At 37.0% G+C, this 17,412-nt stretch overlaps 1 protein-coding gene across 3 annotated transcripts in view; it reads right to left on the bottom strand.

Moving 5' to 3' along the window:
• Nucleotides 1–17,412, bottom strand: part of SPATA6 (spermatogenesis associated 6) — a 155,502-nt gene that overhangs the window by 131,695 nt on the left and 6,395 nt on the right. For all 3 annotated transcript variants that reach the window (XM_065913427.1, XM_065913428.1, XM_065913429.1), the window contains exons 2-3: nt 2,202–2,339; nt 671–719 (exon numbers count right to left, since the gene is read on the bottom strand). In XM_065913427.1, the coding sequence (XP_065769499.1) occupies nt 671–719; nt 2,202–2,339 (187 nt within the window). The remainder of the gene's footprint in view (nt 1–670; nt 720–2,201; nt 2,340–17,412) is intronic.

The following is a 17,412-nucleotide window of genomic DNA, read 5'->3' as shown; positions in this document are numbered from 1 at the left end:
ATTAGACCAATCTGGTAATTCCTGATCCGTTTCTGATTACAAAGATAAGTAACAGAGCTTTTTACTTCATATTCAGAGCTTGAATAACTTCTCCCCAATATACTTTGCATTGATGTTCTCACAAATAACTGGATCTTTTTATAGCTGATTCCTAGTACTTTGAGGAATTTACTGCTAACCACAACCTTGAAAATGTCACTTTCAAACAATTTATTTACATACTGTGTACAATAAAAACACAAAAGCAAATATATATTTTAAGCTACTATTACTTCAATCTTCTATTATTTACTCTCTTGACTTGCAACACAATGAGGTTAAAGACAAATTTTTGTTTGCAGGGCAGAATCCCACTTTACATGAATCACAATCCTTACATCATTAACGACTCATAACATCTTAGTCAATAAGATGTTCAAATAACTCTTTTTGTTATTTTCAAATCAAATCCAGAAAAAGGAAAAATTCCCTGTCTCTGCAGCACATGTATTTTTTTTTATTATTACTTCCAGGTATATTCTGAAATTCTAAAAAAAGTTAAAAAAAAAAAGGCCTCACCTTGAGATTTGTCAAGCTCTTATTAGACCCTCTTTGACTTTTATCTATCTCAGGATTAAAGAGCATAATTCTAAAATCTCTCCAAATCAGGAATTAAAAGTTAAAAACTTACATTCAAGCTGTGCAACCACATCTCCAGGGTCCACTGCTTCAGGGAACACCTATGGTGAGAGAAGGCAGAGAGAAACAGGATGGAGAAGAAAAAGTAAAAGGAAGACATACATGAGATAGTCTTTATGCTTTCCTTCTCATTGCCAGAATAATCCTTTCCCAAACAAAGAAACTTTTGACATTAATGAGAATTGTCACTTCTCTGTTTCCCATGATCACCATGCAAGATTTTACCAACAAATAAAAATTACAGCTGGCTCTGCTTCCCTCTCCAATTTCATCTACTAGCAGTCTTCTCTTTGTTATCATGGTCATATTTGCTTTCTTGCTGTTCCTCCTTCTCATTAAGCTTATTCCCAAGAAGACACCTTTTTATTTGCTGTTCCTCTGCTTAGAATGCTTTTATCCTAGACATCTAAATACTACCTCATAATTCAGACTCAATTTCAATGTTACTGCCTTCTCTGACCAACACCTTTAAAACAAACAATCCTCTTAATCCCTCTGTCCCCTTACCCTCCCTTTATTCTCTTCATGACAGCTCAGTTCAGTTCAGTTGCTCAGTCGTGTCCAACTCTTTGCTACCCCATGGACTGCAGCACACCATGCCTCCCTGTCCATCACCAACTCCCGGAGTTTACTCAAACTCATGTCCATTGAGTCAGTGATTCAACCATCTCATCCTCTGTCATCCCCCTCTCCTCCCGCCTTCAATCTTTCCCAGCATCAGGATCTTTTCAAATGAGTCTGTTCTTCACATCAGGTGGCCAAAGTATTGGAGTTTCAGCCTCAGCATCAATCCTTCCAATGAATATTCAGGACTGATTTCCTTTAGGATGGACTGGTTGGATCTCCTTGTGGTCCAAGGGACTCTCAAGAGTCTTCTACAACACCACAGTTCATGACACTTACTATCTAAAAGTGTATTACTCATGCATTTACTTGATTACTGTTTGTTTTTCCTATTATAAGGAAAGCTCCAAGAGGGGAAAATGTTTGTCTTGTTTATTCAGTGCTTAGAACAGTGCATGGAACAGAGCAGGTACTCTGTATTTATTCATGGAGAAGAGAAAAGAAAATAAGAAAGGAAGTAAGGAGGAAGAGAAGAAAGGGAAGGAGGGAACTAGGCAAGGAAAGAAAGGTAAGGAATACAATTGGTAATAATTAATCAAAAGCATCAGATTCAAGGGAAAAAAAGAAAAGAGATCTATAGAAAAAAGTACAAGACAGCCATAAGTAAAACATGACTTATTCTTACCTATTAAAATCTCCCCTTTCTCTCTCTCTCTTATGAAGATACGTATTTATAATTCAAGGTGCTATTTTTTACATAAAGACCACTAAGACAATTTTAGAAGTAAACTGATCCATCAAGCAAAAGAGGTAACTGATTCAGTGTGTAATATAAGGAATATTTATTTTCAAGCTTCCAGATTTAAGTTATAAATCTTTTCAATTAAAGTACATATTCAAATTTTGGAACCACTTTAATTTTTTTATTTGTTAACATTTGATAGAATATTTGAACTCACCTTTTCAAACACCATTCTGGCATTGAAGACCAATGGAAAATTGGCTGGGACACATTGTGTCTTTTTGTATTGGCCAAACACACAGATGCTAAGATAGATGTCCTCCTTGTCTTTCAGCACCACTCCTGGGCAAGTTACCTGAAAGAAATAGAGAGATGAATGTGACTGCTTCATGAATTCCCAAAACTATCATATTAAAATAACTTATCAAACATTACATAAAATCACTAATCTGCTAAGTTAATAAAAATATGCACAGGTTAAAAAAAGAGAGAGATTCTAGTGTTTACAGAGTTAAATGAAATGCCTTTATAACTTCCATCCCTCTGAGAAATCTATGATTTTCCACTTGGTTACTTGTGCGACATTTGAAGCTCTACATACTAGCTCTTGGGACAGACACTAATAGTTTTAAACAGCTAGCCTTAGGCTCCCACTTTATGTAGAATGCTGACATAAACTTATTCAGCATCATTTAATCACAAAGGATAAAGATTCAGCAGAAATAAAGCACTATACTAGGGGACAAAAAATACCAAAACAAAGCACAGATCTGACCTGCAGTGCCCTAAGCTGCAGCCCATACACACCCTCATCAAAAGAAATATGGCAAACTTTCAAAGCAAGTGAACTGTAAAGTTTCCAGCCCAGGGAAATATTTTTTAAATATAAAACTGTACTTAACTATTCTCAGGACTGACACAACGATGTAGGGTTTCTGAAACATACACAACAAAGTCTTTCCAGTTTCTGCCATATTTCATGGCCAGTGATCAACTATCCTTAGTAGAATACAGAGGACTAAGAGTTGAATCCAATTTATCACATACCTGTATTACTCAATATCTCCTAAAACTACAAAGTACATGTATTATTGTTTCCTGAACACACATGGATTTCTTGCCACACATTTTTTCATTATCTGGATTACTACTCCATTCCATCTCCTCCTCACCTACTTCTATCTCCCAAGGCTTTCATTAACTGACATCTCAATACACAAAACTTCTCTTGATTGGCCAATTATCACTACTGAATTCATTTTAATTCAAACATTTGTTGTGAATGTATCATATTCAAGTAAATAAGTCTTAGTTTCTCATAGCATTTTACAGTTCTTTTAAGGCCCTAATTATTGTCTCCCCACACGTCCATCAAATAGGTACACCTCATCTCTTTAACTTGACTATAAACTCTTGAGAACTGAAATTCTAATTTCCTCATCAATGTATCCAAATACTCAGACTCTCAGTATTAAGAAGCATCTTAGAAATAATCTAGTAAAGCTTCAAATTTTTTATGTAGGGAAACAACAGACACCCAATAAAGACAAGGCATTTTACTACTTAAAGTCACACAATAAATGAGTCACTTCATGTCCCTTTGTATACAGCAGCTTAGATTATTTTCTATGCCAGTTACTTTGAGTCTATCTACCTCTTATTCTATTTTCTACTTTTGTCCTAATAATTCACTACTGATTAATAAAATCAATCAAGGTCCTCAGAAATTTCACTCTGTCTGAAAGCTTCATTTTCTACTCCTCATTTAAACCAAACCTGTAGAGTCCTTCTACATATCTGTTATGCTTACAGATATGACTGCTCCAAATTGAGATGGATAGTTAGTATAAAACACAAGATTTTGAAGATTTCTGAAGACTTGTTCTAAAATATTTTAAGGAATTTTTACCAAAAATCGTGTAAAATATCTCATTAACAACTTTTATATTAACTACATGTTGAAAGGATAATACTTTGATATACTGAATTAAATAAAATTATTATAAAGTTAATTTATTACATAATTATCACTAGTGATAATTTATCACTTTATAATTTATCACTTACTTAGTGCAACTAGTTTATACTGGGCAGTACAGCTCTAATTGTCCTCACCGAAAACTGCTGAGTGTTTTCCCAATTTGTTATATATGATAAGAAGACATGACATTTTTTCTTATCTACAATTCTACAAATTCTACCATTCTTTAAAGGAATACCATGGAACATTCCAAAAAGAAGGCATTAAAAGAAGGTTTAAAGACAATCCTATGGAACAAGTAGAAAATAAATAGCAAACTGGTTGACTTAAAACAATCATATGGATAATTATTGCCTTTGTTTTTGTTGTTCAGTTCCTAAGTCATGTCCACCTCTTTGCAACATCATGGACTGTAGCATACCAGGCTTCTCTGTCCTCCACTATCTCCTGGAATTAGCTCAAATTCATGTCTGCTGAGTTGATGATGTGATCTAATCATCTCATCCTCTGCTGATCCCTTCTCCTCCTGCCTTCAATCTTTCCCAGCATCAGAGTCTTTTCCAATGAGTCAGCTCCTCGCATCAGGTGGCCAAAGGACTGGAGCTTCAGCTTCAGCATCAGGATATTCTGGGTTGATTTCATTTAGGATTGACTGGTCTGATCTCCTTGCAGTCCAAGGGACTTCAAGATTCCTCTCCAGCATCACAACTCAAAATCATCAAGTCTTTGGTGCCCAGCCTTCTTTATGGTCCAATTCCACATCTGTACATGACTACTGGAAAAAACAGAGCTTTGACTATACTGACCTTTGGCAGCAAAGCAATGTCTCTGCTTTTTAATGTGCTGTCTAGTTTTGTCACAGCTTTTCTCCCAAGGAGCAAGCATATTTTAGCTTCATGGCTACAGTCACCATCCACAGTGATCTTGGAGCCCAAGAAAACAAAATCTGTCACTGCTTTTACTTTTTTTCCTTCTATTTGCCATAAAGTGATGGGACTGGATGGTATGATCTTAGTTTTTTGAATGTTGAGTTTCAAGCTAGCTTTTTCACTCTCCCATTTCACTGTCAAGAAGTGCTTTAGTTTGTCATCAATTATGTCTCATCAAATAAGGCATATCAATAGATAGATAGAAATTACTTTAAAAAATAGAAATTTTAGAGTTGAAAAGTACATAATAAATGAAAAATTCACTAGAGAATCTCAAGAGCAGATACAAGCTGGCAGAAGAAAGAATATATGAACCTGAAAAGTAGTCAATTGAGATTATCCAGCCTGAGGTACAGAAAGAGAAAAGAAAAATGAACAGTCTCTGAGACCTGTAGGAAACCATAAGGGCACAGTAACATAGATATAATGGGACCCCCTAAAATAGAGGACAAGTGGCCAGAAAAAACAGTAGCTGAACTAATGGATGAAAACTTCTGAAATTTAAAGAAAAACAATCTATATATTCAATCCAACAAACTCCAATAACTCCAAATCACACACATCATAATCAGAATTTTTCAAAGACAAAGATGAAGAATCTTGAAAGAAGCAAAGGGAAAATGTTTCAGTAGGTACTAGAAAACCTCAATTGTAATAACAACTGATTTCTCATCAGAAACATGAAGTAGAAGAAGGTGGAATGACGTATTCAAAGTACTAAAAGAAGACATTCGCTAGTTCAATATCCAGGATATTCTCCTTCACAAAGGATGGAAAATTAAGGCTTTTCTTAAACAAAAAGATAATTTATCATGAGAACTTTCCTACAAGAATTACTAAAGAGAATCCTTCAAATTAAAATGAAAGGGCAGCAGCTAAAATGTACAGGAAAAACTAAACACAGTAAGGGAACTACACGGGTAAACCTAAGACAATATGCTTGTATTTTTCTCTCATTTATCCATTCTTATTTAAAATAAAATTGAATAAAGCAACAATTACTAAATTATGTTGAGGAGCATGTATGTATAAACATGTTATCTGCATGATAATAAAATTATAAAGAAGAGGAGAGGGAACAAACTAAATAAAAGCAAAGGTTTTATGCGTTATTCAAATTAAATTGGTATTAATCCATACTATATTGTTAAAAATTAAAATATTAACTGTGAACCCCAGAACAACCACTAGGAAAATAGCTCAAAAAATACAGTAATAGAAACAAGGGAATTAAAATGGCACACTAGATAATAGTTGACACTAAAGAAGTCCCTAATGCAGAAAGAGAGAAACAAAGAAGGCATTAATACAGAAAAGACAGAAAACAAATAGCAAAATGACAAAGGTAAATCCTACCTTATCTTGCATTAAAGGTAAACTGACTAAACACTCTCATCAAAAGGTAGAGTTTAGCAAGATGGACTAAAAACTATAGTCCAGGTTCCCCTGGGGGCTCACTGGTAAAGAACCCACCTGCCAACGCAGGAGACGTGGGCTGGAGCCCCGGTCCGAGCAGACCCCGCGGGCCACGGAACAGCTAAGCGCACGCACCGCAGGGCAGAGCCTGTGCCCCAGAGCCCGGGAGCCACAGCCACGGCGCCCACATGCGGCAGCTCCTGAAGCTGCACACGCTGGAGCCCGTCTCTGCAACAAGGGAAGCGGCTGCAACGAAACGCCACGTACCCAAACTAGAGAGACGCTCCCGCTCGCCTCAACTAGAGAAAGGCTCGTATAGCAGAGAAGACCTAGCACAGCCAAAACATACATGTTTACAAAATTCGTTTAAAAAAAATTATAATCCAACCATGTGTTGAAAACAAGAGACTTGCTTTAAATTCAAAGACACACATGGGTTGATAAGTAAAAGAGTGGAAAAAAATAACCTATGCATTATAAATGACATAACAAGTAAAAACATAGGCAATATTAAACTTTAAGAAGATACAACAACATAAAGATATATGTACTTAACATGATGGAAATTAAATACATGATGGAAAAACCAACAGGCATCTCTCTAAAGAAGATGAACAAATGGCCAAAAAGCACATGAAAACATGTTCAACATCATTAGTCACTAAGGAAATATAAATCAAAATCACAGTGAGATTTCTCTTCATACTCACTAGGATGGCTATAAATAAAAAGATGGACAAAACAAGTGTCAGGCAGGGTGTCAAAAAACTGGAACCCTCATACTGTGCTGATGGAAAAGTAAAATGGTGTAGTCACTATAGTAAAATTTGTGAAGTTCCTCAAGAAAAGTAAACAGTTACCACAAGGACCAGCAACTTGCTAGGTGTACACCTAGGAGTAATGAAAACATACATCCACAAAATAACATGTACAAGAGTATAATAGCATTATTTGTAATAGCCAAAATGTGGATACAACCCAAATGTCAACCAATTGATGGATAAGCAAAATGTGGATAAGCTAAATGTGGTATATCCATACAACAGAATATGATTTGGCCATAAAAAGGAATAAAGCACTTAGAGTATATTGATACATACTATGACATGGATGAATCTTAAAAACATTATGCTAAGTGAAAGAAGTCAGACACAGAAGTCCACATATTATATAACTCCACTTATAAAAATGTTCATTATAGGCAAATCCATAGATCTAGGAATTAGATTAGTGGTAGCCAGGGGTTGGGGGAGAGGGAGATGAAATTATGAAATTTCTTTATGGGGTAATGAAAATGTTCTGTAACTAGTAGTGATCATTACACAACTTCGTGAATATATAAAAATTTGCTGAACTGTATACTTTAAAAGGGTGGATTTTATGATGTGTGAATTATTTCTCAAATTTTTAAAAGATTCAGGGTTAAACTAAAATTATAAAAAAAGATATACCATACATTCACTAATCATAAGAAAGCTAGAGTAGCCATTTTAATATAATATAAAGTATACTTCAGAGAAAGATTACCAAGGTTAAAGTGGAACACTTCATATCAATTAAAAATTTGATTTATGAAAAGATACAGAAAATTAAATTGTATGTACCTAATAACACAATGTCACAGTAATGATGCAAAAAATTATAAACTGAATTTTGACACTTCCCAGTAACCGATATAATAAGAAAAAATCATAAAGGGTATAGAAGGCATAGACAACAGTATTCAAGTAATTTGACCTAACTGACATTTACATAATACTCTATACAACAATGGAAGTACACATGAAAACATGAATCCAGACAGATGATATGAGTCATAGAACAAGTATCAATAATCATAAAAGGATATAGATTCAATATGCAAAAAATCAACTTTATTTCTATACATTAGAAACAATATTTTAGAAAATTTAACACCATTTATAATATCATTAAAATCTAAGGCATGTACTGCTTAGGTACAAATTTAACAAAATATGTGTAAGACATGTAGTCTGAAAACTACAAACATTACTGAAAGAATATGAAAGAAAATTAAAGAAATTTACACAACCTGAAAATAATGTTAAGTATTTAAAATCTTTCATCTAATAAGGGGAGAAAATTCCATAAAAAATAAAAATTATGAAATCAAAATAGGAAAAATGTAATTATCTGGCATATGTTTAAAAAGAGACACTAAATGAGAAATCCTAGAATATGTAGTCAATGAAGTTAAAAATCTCTAGAGAAGATTTAAAATTTTAAGTTAATAAGAAAATAACACTACAGAATTATCTCAAAACAAGAGGATACAAAAATAAATATTATACCAAAAAGTACTTAAGAAAGAAAATATAAAAGTTCTAATATATGTCTAATTGTACTGTCCGCAGAAAAGAGATAACAGCATAAAAACAATATTGAAAGCTATATATAAAAGCTAAGAATGTCCCAGAACAGCAGAAACCACAAATTCTCAGATGGAAAGTACAAACCCAGTGCAAAACAGAATAGAAATGAATATATAATTCTATACATCATAGTGTACTAGAATGTATCAAGGATAAAGTGAAAATACATTATCATAGTGAAGATTTTAATATCAAGACTGAAGATTTTATTACCTCCATTACAGTCTGGTACAGGTTATATGCAGACAAAAAATTTAATATAGACTTGAAGATATTTCACAGAAAATTAACGATCTGGTAATGGCAGATAGAACCCTACATCCAACAAATAAATCAATATATCATTTTCAAGTGAATTTGCAACATTTGCAATAATTGGATTATTTATAAATATATACATAATAATTGGATAACAATACATTGAAAATTGCAACAAAAACAATCAGTATTACCCAAATTTCATTCAATACGCCCAATGCAATTAAATTAAAACACATTAGGGCTTCGCCAGTGGTCCAGTGGTTAAGAATCTGCCTCCCAAGGCAGGGGACACAGGTTCACTTCCTGGTCTGGGAAAATCCCACGTGGTGCAGGGCAACTAAACCCACGAGCCACAACTACTGAGCCAGGGCTCTAGAGCCTGTATGCGGCAACTACTGAAGTCATCTGCAACAAGAGAAGCCACTAAAATGAGAAGCCTATGCACCACAACTGAGAGTAACTCCCACTCACCACAACTAGAGAAAGACTGCGCCTAACAATGAAGACCAGCATAGCTAGAAACAATTAAATAAATGAGTGATTTAAAAAAAAATAATACCACAATAAAAGACAGAATGCATGTATATGTGTGTGTGCATGCGTGGGGAGTGGAGGAAGAGGGAAGGGGAGGAAGAAAAAGACACATATAAATTCTATATCTTGAAATTTAAACAAACTCTTAAAATAGCTCATAAGCCAAAGTAAATAGTATACAATAAATTTTATAAAAATTATAAAATATTCAATATTTTCCTGGAGGAGGAAAGCGCAAACCATTCCAATATTTTTGCCGTAAAAAAATCCCATGGACAGAGGAGCCTGGTGGGCTACAATCCATGGGGTCACAAAGAGTCGGACACAACTGAGCAACTGAGCAACACAACATTAGGCTTAGGGAAAACCATTCAGTATAATTCGAGCTCAGAATATTTTAAAAATTATGGGGAATTCTGTGGTAGTCCAGTGGTTAGGACTCTGCACTCTCACTTCCAAGGTCCCTGGTTCAATCACTGGTAGGGAACTAAGATTCCACATCACATAGACCAAACAATGTGGCAAAAAAAAAAAAAAAAAAAAAAATTAGGAATAGAAGAGAACTTTCTTAACTTAATAAATGAAAATCCTACATCCAATATTATATTAGGTTGAAATATATGAAATTGTCATTGTTTTTTAAAGTAAAAAACTAGCCCACTGACAGCATTTTTGTAAGATTCTATCTAATACTGGTGACTTCACCATAACTTAAATAAAATGACAAGTATATGTACTGTTATTCCCACTACTTAAAACTGTACTAGTCAAGACACAAGTAAGAAAAAGAAAAAAGATTGTACAGAAGTCAAAACTGACTTTATCTGTAAACATGATTTTCCACATAGAAAATCCAAATAATTTATATGAGATTTCAGCAATGTTGCAGAATTCAAAATATGCAAGGACATATACAGAAATGTTCATCGGAGCACAATTTCTAATATTACAAAATTGGAAAAAAAATGAAAATGTCATCAACAACAGAATGGACACAGAGAAAAGGAACAGTTTTCGAAGTTCACTTCGATTCACTCGGTCTCAGTGGTGTCCAACTCTTTGCGACCCCATGGACTGCAGCACGTCAGGCTTCCCTACCATCATCAACTCCTGGACCTTACTGAAACTCATGTCCATCGAGTCAGTGATGCCATCCAACATTCTCATCCCCTTCTCCTCCTACCTTCAATCTTTCCCAGCATCAGAGTCTTTTCAAATGAGTCAGTTCTTCGCATCAAGTGGCCAAAGTATTAGAGCTTCAGCTTCATCATCAGTCCTTCCAATGAATATCCATGATTGATTTCCTTCAGAATGGACTGGTTTGATTTCCTTGCAGTCCAAGGGACTTGCAAGAGTCTTCTCCAACACCACACTTCAAAAGCATCAATTCTTCAGGGCTCAGCTTTCTTTACAGTCCAACTTTCACACCTATACATGATACTGAAAAAAACCACAGCTTTGACTAGACGGACCTTTTTCGCCAAAGTAATGTCTCTGCGTTTTAATATGCTGTCTAGGTTGGTCATAGCTTTTCTACCAAGGAGCAAGTGTCCTTTAATTTCATGATGTAGTCACCATCTGCAGTGATTTTGGAGCCCAAGAAAATAAAGTATCTCACTGTTTTCATTGTTTCCCCATCTATTTGCCATGAAGAGATGGGACCAGATGTCATGATCTTAGTTTTCTGAATGTTGAGTTTTAAGCCAACTTTTTCACTCTCCTTTTTCACTTTCATCAAGAAACTCTTTAGGTCTTATTTGCTTTCTGCCATAAAGGTGGTGTCATCTGCATATCTAAAGTTACAGATATTTCTCCCTGTAATCTTGATTCCAGCTTCTACTTCAATCAGCCTGGCATTTCACATGACGTACTCTGCATATAAGTTAAAAAAGCAGGGTGACAATATACAGCCTTGATGTACTACTCCTTTCCCAATTTGGAACCAGTCCATTACTCATGTCCAGTTCTAACTGTTGCTTCTTGACCTGCATACAGATTTCCCAGGAGGCAGGTAAGGTGATCTGGTTATTTCCCTCTCTTGAAGAACTTTCCACAGTTTGTTGTGACTCACATAGACAAAGGCTTTGGTGTAGTCAATAAAGCAGAAGTAGATGTCTTTTCTGGAACTCTCTTGCTTTTTCTATGATCCAGTGGGTGTTGGCAATTTGATCTCTGGTTCCCCTGTCTTTTCTAAATTCAGCTTCGCAGTTCATGTACTATTGAAGCCAGGCTTGGAGAATTTGGAGCATTACTTTACTATTTGTGTGAGATGAGCGCAGCTGTGCAGTAGTTTAAGCATTCTTGGGGATTGTCTTTCTTTGGGATGGGAATGAAAACTGACCTTTTCCAGTCCTGTGGCCACTGCTGAGTTTCACAAATTTGCTGGCATACTAAGTACAGCACTTTCACAGCATCATCTTTTAGGATTTTAAATAACTCAACTGGAATTCCCTCACCTCCACTAGTTTTGTTGGTAGTGATGGTTCCTAAGGTCTACTTGACTTTGCATTTCAGGATGTCTGGCTCTAGGTGAGTGATCACACCACTGTGGTTATTTGGGTCATTAAGATCTTTTTTGTATAGTTGTTTAGTGTATTCTTGGACCTCTTCTTAACATCATCTGCATCTGATAGGTCTATACCAATTCTGTCCTTTACTGTGTCCATCTTTGCATGAAATATTCCCTTGGTATCTCTTAATTTTTTTGAGGAGATCTCTAGTCTTTCCCATTCTATTGTTTTCCTCTATTTGCCTTGATCACTGAGGAAGGCTTTCTTATCTCTCCTTACTACTCTTTGGAACTCTGCATTCAGATGGGCATATCTTTCCTCTTCTCCTTTGCCTTTAGCTTCTCTTCTTTTCTAAGCTATTTGTAAGGCCTCCTTAGACAACCATTTTGCCTTTTTGCATTTCTTTTTCCTGGGAATAGTCTTGATCACTGCCTCCTGTACAATGTCATGAACCACTGTCCCTATTTCTCCAGGTACCCTATCAGATCTAATCCTGTGAATCTATTTGTCACTTCCACTGTATAATCATTGAGTTAGACAAGGCTGCTGGTCCATGCAATCAGATTGGTTAGTTTTCTCTGACTGTGGTTTTCACTCTGCCTGCCCTCTGATGGAGAAGGATAAGAGGCTTATAGAAGCTTCTTGATGGGACAGACTGACTGAGGGGGAAACTGGGTCTTGTTCTGATGGGCAGGGCCATGCTCAGTAAATCTTTAATCCAATTTTCTGTTGATGGACAGGGCGGTGTTCCCTCTGTATTGTTTCACCTGAGGCCAAACTATGGTGGAGGTAATGAAGATAATGGCAACCCACTTCAAAAGGTCCCATGCACACACTGCTGCATGCCCCCAACCCTGCAGCAAGTTACCGCCAACCCACGCCTCTGCCAGAGTCTCCTGGACACTCACGGGCAAGTCTGGGTCAGTCTCTCGTGGGGTCACTGTTCCATCTCTTGGGTCCTGGTGGGCACAAGGTTCTGTTTGTGCCCTCCCAAAGTCTATTTCCTTAGTCCTGTGCAAGTTCTGGCGGCTTCATGGTGGGTTAATGGCTACCTCCTCCAAGGGGGCTTATGCCACACCCAGGTCTACTGCACCCAGAGCCCCTGCTGACCCATACCTCTGCAGGAGACACTCGAACACAGTTCTGGCTCAGTCTCTGCGGGGTCTTTGGGTCCTGCGCACAACATTTGTTTGAACCCTCCAAGCGTCTCTGGTGGGGTTTGATTCTAAACATGATTTTGCCCCTCCTACCATCCTCCTGGATGGTTCTCCTTTGCCCTTGGATGTGAGCTAACTTTTTTTGGTGGGATCCAACATTCTCCTGTCGATAGTTGTTCAGCAGTGAGTTGTAATTGTGGAGTTCTCACAGGAGAAGATGAGTGCACGTCCTTCTACTCTGCCATGTTGAGAACTATGAGCCATGCCATGTAGGGACACCCAAGACAGACGGTTCTTGGTGGAGAGTTCTGACAAAACGTAGTCCACTGGAGAAGGGAATGGCAAACCTCTTCAGTATTCTTGCCTCGAGAATCCCATGAACAGTATGAAAAGGCAAAAAGATAGGACACTGAAAGATGAACTCCCTAGGTCAGTAGGTGCCCAATATGCTCCTGGAGATTGGTGGAGAAATAACTCCAGAAACAATGAAGAGACAGAGACAGAGTAAAAACAACACCCAGCTGTGGATGTGACTGCTGGTGGAAGTAAAGTCTGATGCTGGAAAGAGCAATATTTCATAACAACCTGCAATGTTAGTTACACGAATCAAGGGAAATTGGAAGTACTCAAACAGGAGATGGCAAGCGTGAACGTCAACATCTTAGGAATCAGTGAACTAAAATGGACTGGAATGGGTGAATTTAACTCAGATGACCACTATATCTACTACTGTGGCCAAGAATCCCTCAGAAGAAATGGAGTAGCCATCATAGTCAACAAAAGAGTCTGAAACACAGTACTTGGATGCAATCTCAAAAATTACAGAATGACCTCTGTTCATTTTCAAGGCAAACCATTCAATATCACAGTAATTCAAGTCTATGCCCTGACGAGTAATTCTGAAGAAGCTGAAGCTGAATGGTTCTATGAAGACCTACAAGACCTTCTAGAACTAACACCCTGAAAAAGATGTCCTTTTCATTATATAGGGAACTGGAATGCTAAAACAGAAGTCAAGAAACACCTGGAATGACAGGCAAATTTGGCCTTGGAGTACAGAATGAAGCAGGGCAAAGACTAACAGAGCTTTACCAAGACAACACACTGGTCGTTGCAAACACCCTCTTCCAACAACAAAGGAGAAGACTCTACACATGGACATCGCCAGATGGTCAACAGCGAAATCAGACTGACTATATTCTTTGCAGTCAAAAGTGGAAAAACTTTACACAGTCAGCAAAAACAAGTCTGGGAGCTGACTGTGACTCAGATCATGAACTCCTTAAAGCTAAATTTAGACTTAAATTGAAGAAAGTAGGGAAAACCACTAGACCATTCAGGTATGACCTAAATCAAATCCCTTAAGATTATACAATGGAAGTGACAAATAAATAGAGAAAAAAATATAATGGGAAAGACTAGAGATCTCTTCAAGAAAATTAGTGATACCAAGGGAAATTTTCATGCAAAGATGGGCACAATAAAGGACAGAAATGGCATGGACCTAACAGAAGCAGAAGATATTAAGAAAAGGTGGCAAGAATACACAGAAGAACTGTACAAAAAAGATCTTCACAGCCCAGATAATCACAATGGTGTGATCACTCACCTAGAGCCAGATGTCCTGGAATGTGAAGTCAAGTGGGCCTTAGGAATCATCACTATGAAAAAAGCTAGTGGAGGTGATGGAATTCCAGTTGAGCTATTTCATATTTCAAATCCTAAAAGATGATGCTGTGAAAGTGCTGCACTCAATATGCCAGCAAATTTGGAAAACTCAGCAGTGGCCACAGGACTGGATTAGGCCAGTTTTCATTCCAATCCCAAAGAAAGGCAATGCCAAAGAATGGTCAAACTACTGCACAACTGCACTCATCGCACATGATAGCAAAGTAATGCTCAAAATTCTCCAAGCCAGGCTTCAACATTACAAGAACCGAGAGCTTCCAGATGTTCAAGCTGGATTAGGAAAGGCAGAGGAACCAGAGATCAAATTGCCAACATCTACTGGATCATCAGGAAAGCAAGAGAGTTCCAGAAAAACACCTACTTCTGCTTTATTGACTACGCCAAAGCCTTTGATTGTGTGGTTCACAACAAACTGTGGAAAATTCTTCAGGAGAGGAGAATACCAGACCACCTTCCCTGCCTCCTGAGAAATCTGTATGCAGGTCAAGAAGCAACAGTTAGAACTGGACATGGAACAACACACTGCTTCCAAATTGAGCAAGGGGTACGTCAAGGCTATATACTGTCACCCTGCTTGTTTAACTTCTATGCAGAGTACATAATGGGAAATGTCAGGCTGGATGAAGCACAAGCTGGAATCAATATTGCTGGGAGAAATACCAATAACCTCAAGTATGTGGATGACACCAACCTTATTGAAGAAAGCAAAGAAGAACTAAAGAGCCTCTTGATGAAAGTGAAAGAGGAGAGTAAAAAAGTTGGGTTAAAGCTCAACATTCAGAAAACTAAGATCATGTCATCCAGTCCCATCACTTCACAGCAAATAGATGGGGAAACAATGGAAACAGTGACAGACTTTATTTTCTTCGGCTCCAAAAATCACTGCAGATGGCAACTGCAGCCATGAAGTTAAAAGACGCTTACTCCTTGGAAGAAAACCTATGACCAACCTAGACAGCATATTAAAAAACAGAGACATTACTTTGGCAACAAAGGTCCATCTAGTCAAAGCTATTGTTTTTCCAGTAGTCATGTATGGATGTGAGAGTTGGACTATAAAGAAAGCTGAGCACCTAAGAACTGATGCTTTTGAATTGTGGTGTTGGGGAAGACTCTTGAGAGTTCCTTGGACTGCAAGGAGATCTAACCACTCCATCCGAAAGGAAATCAGTCCTGAATATTCATTGGAAGGACGGATGCTATAGTTGAAACTTCAATATTTTGGCCACCTGATGTGAAGAACTGACTCATTGAAAAAGACCCTGATGCTGGGAACGATTGAAGGTGGGAAGAGAAGGGGACAACAGAGGATGAGATGGTTGGATGGGATCACTGACTCAATGGACATGAGTTTGAGTAAGCTCCAGGAATTGGAGATAGACAGGGAAGCTTGGCGTGCAGCAGTCCATAGGGTCACAAAGAATTGGACACGACTCAGTGACTGAACTGACTGACTGTATAATCATAAGGGATTAAACAGCCAACAGGTACATGAAAAGATGCTCAACATCACAAATCATCAGGGAAATGCAAATCAAAACTACAATTAGATACCACTTCACACATATCAGAGGAACTATCATGAAGAAGACATGATATAACCAGTGTTGGTGAGGATCTAAAGAAAAGGGAATCATAAAGACACTGCTTGTGGGAATGAAAATTGTGCATAGACACTATGGAAAACAGTACGGAGGTTCTTCAAATAACCCGAAATAGAATGACCATATATGATCCAGCAATCCTAATTTTGGATGTATACCCAAAGGAACTGAAATCAAGATCTCGTATCTGTACTCTCATGTTCACAACAGCATTACTCACAACACCCAAGATAAGAAGGTAACCTAAGCGTCTGTCAATGGATAACTGAATGATTGGACAAAGAACATGGGATATATACGTAGCAACACTATTCAGCCAACAGAAAAAATGAAATCCTGTCATTTGTGACAAACTGGATGGACCTTGAAGGCATTATGCTAAATGAAACAGAAAAAAACAAACACTGTAAGATATCATTTATATGTGAAATCTAAAAAGATCAACTCAGAGAAACAGAGAGTTGAGTGGTGTTCTCCAAGGGTTGAGGAGGTGGGGGAAATGGGGAGATAAGTGGTCAAAGGGTGTAAACTTCTAGTTATAAGATTAACAAGTATCTAATGTAAACAGTGTGGTCACTATAATTAATAATACTGTACTATATACTTGAATATTGCTAAGAAAGTAAATCTTACCTGTTCTCAACTCAAAAAAGAATGGCAACTATGTGACAGGATGGCGATAGTAGCTAACATTTTGGTAACAATCATTTTGCAATTTATAAACATAAATCAACATACTGTACAGTTTAAACATATATATTGCTATGTATAATATGATAATATTCTAACTATCCATCTGGGTGGTAATTATACACTTCGTATATGTACACTTTCTAAATATATGCTATAGTTCCATAAAAAGTTAAGGACTCAGTAGCATTCTTTATCAGCAACAAACAACAACAACAAAAAGAACAAAGAAACTGAAAACAGAAGGCATTACTAAAAAAGCAA

Source organism: Muntiacus reevesi, chromosome 1 (genome assembly GCF_963930625.1).
Source record: "Muntiacus reevesi chromosome 1, mMunRee1.1, whole genome shotgun sequence".
In the NCBI taxonomy this organism is placed as follows: domain Eukaryota; kingdom Metazoa; phylum Chordata; class Mammalia; order Artiodactyla; family Cervidae; genus Muntiacus; species Muntiacus reevesi.
This window is presented reverse-complemented; position numbering and strand designations above follow the sequence as displayed.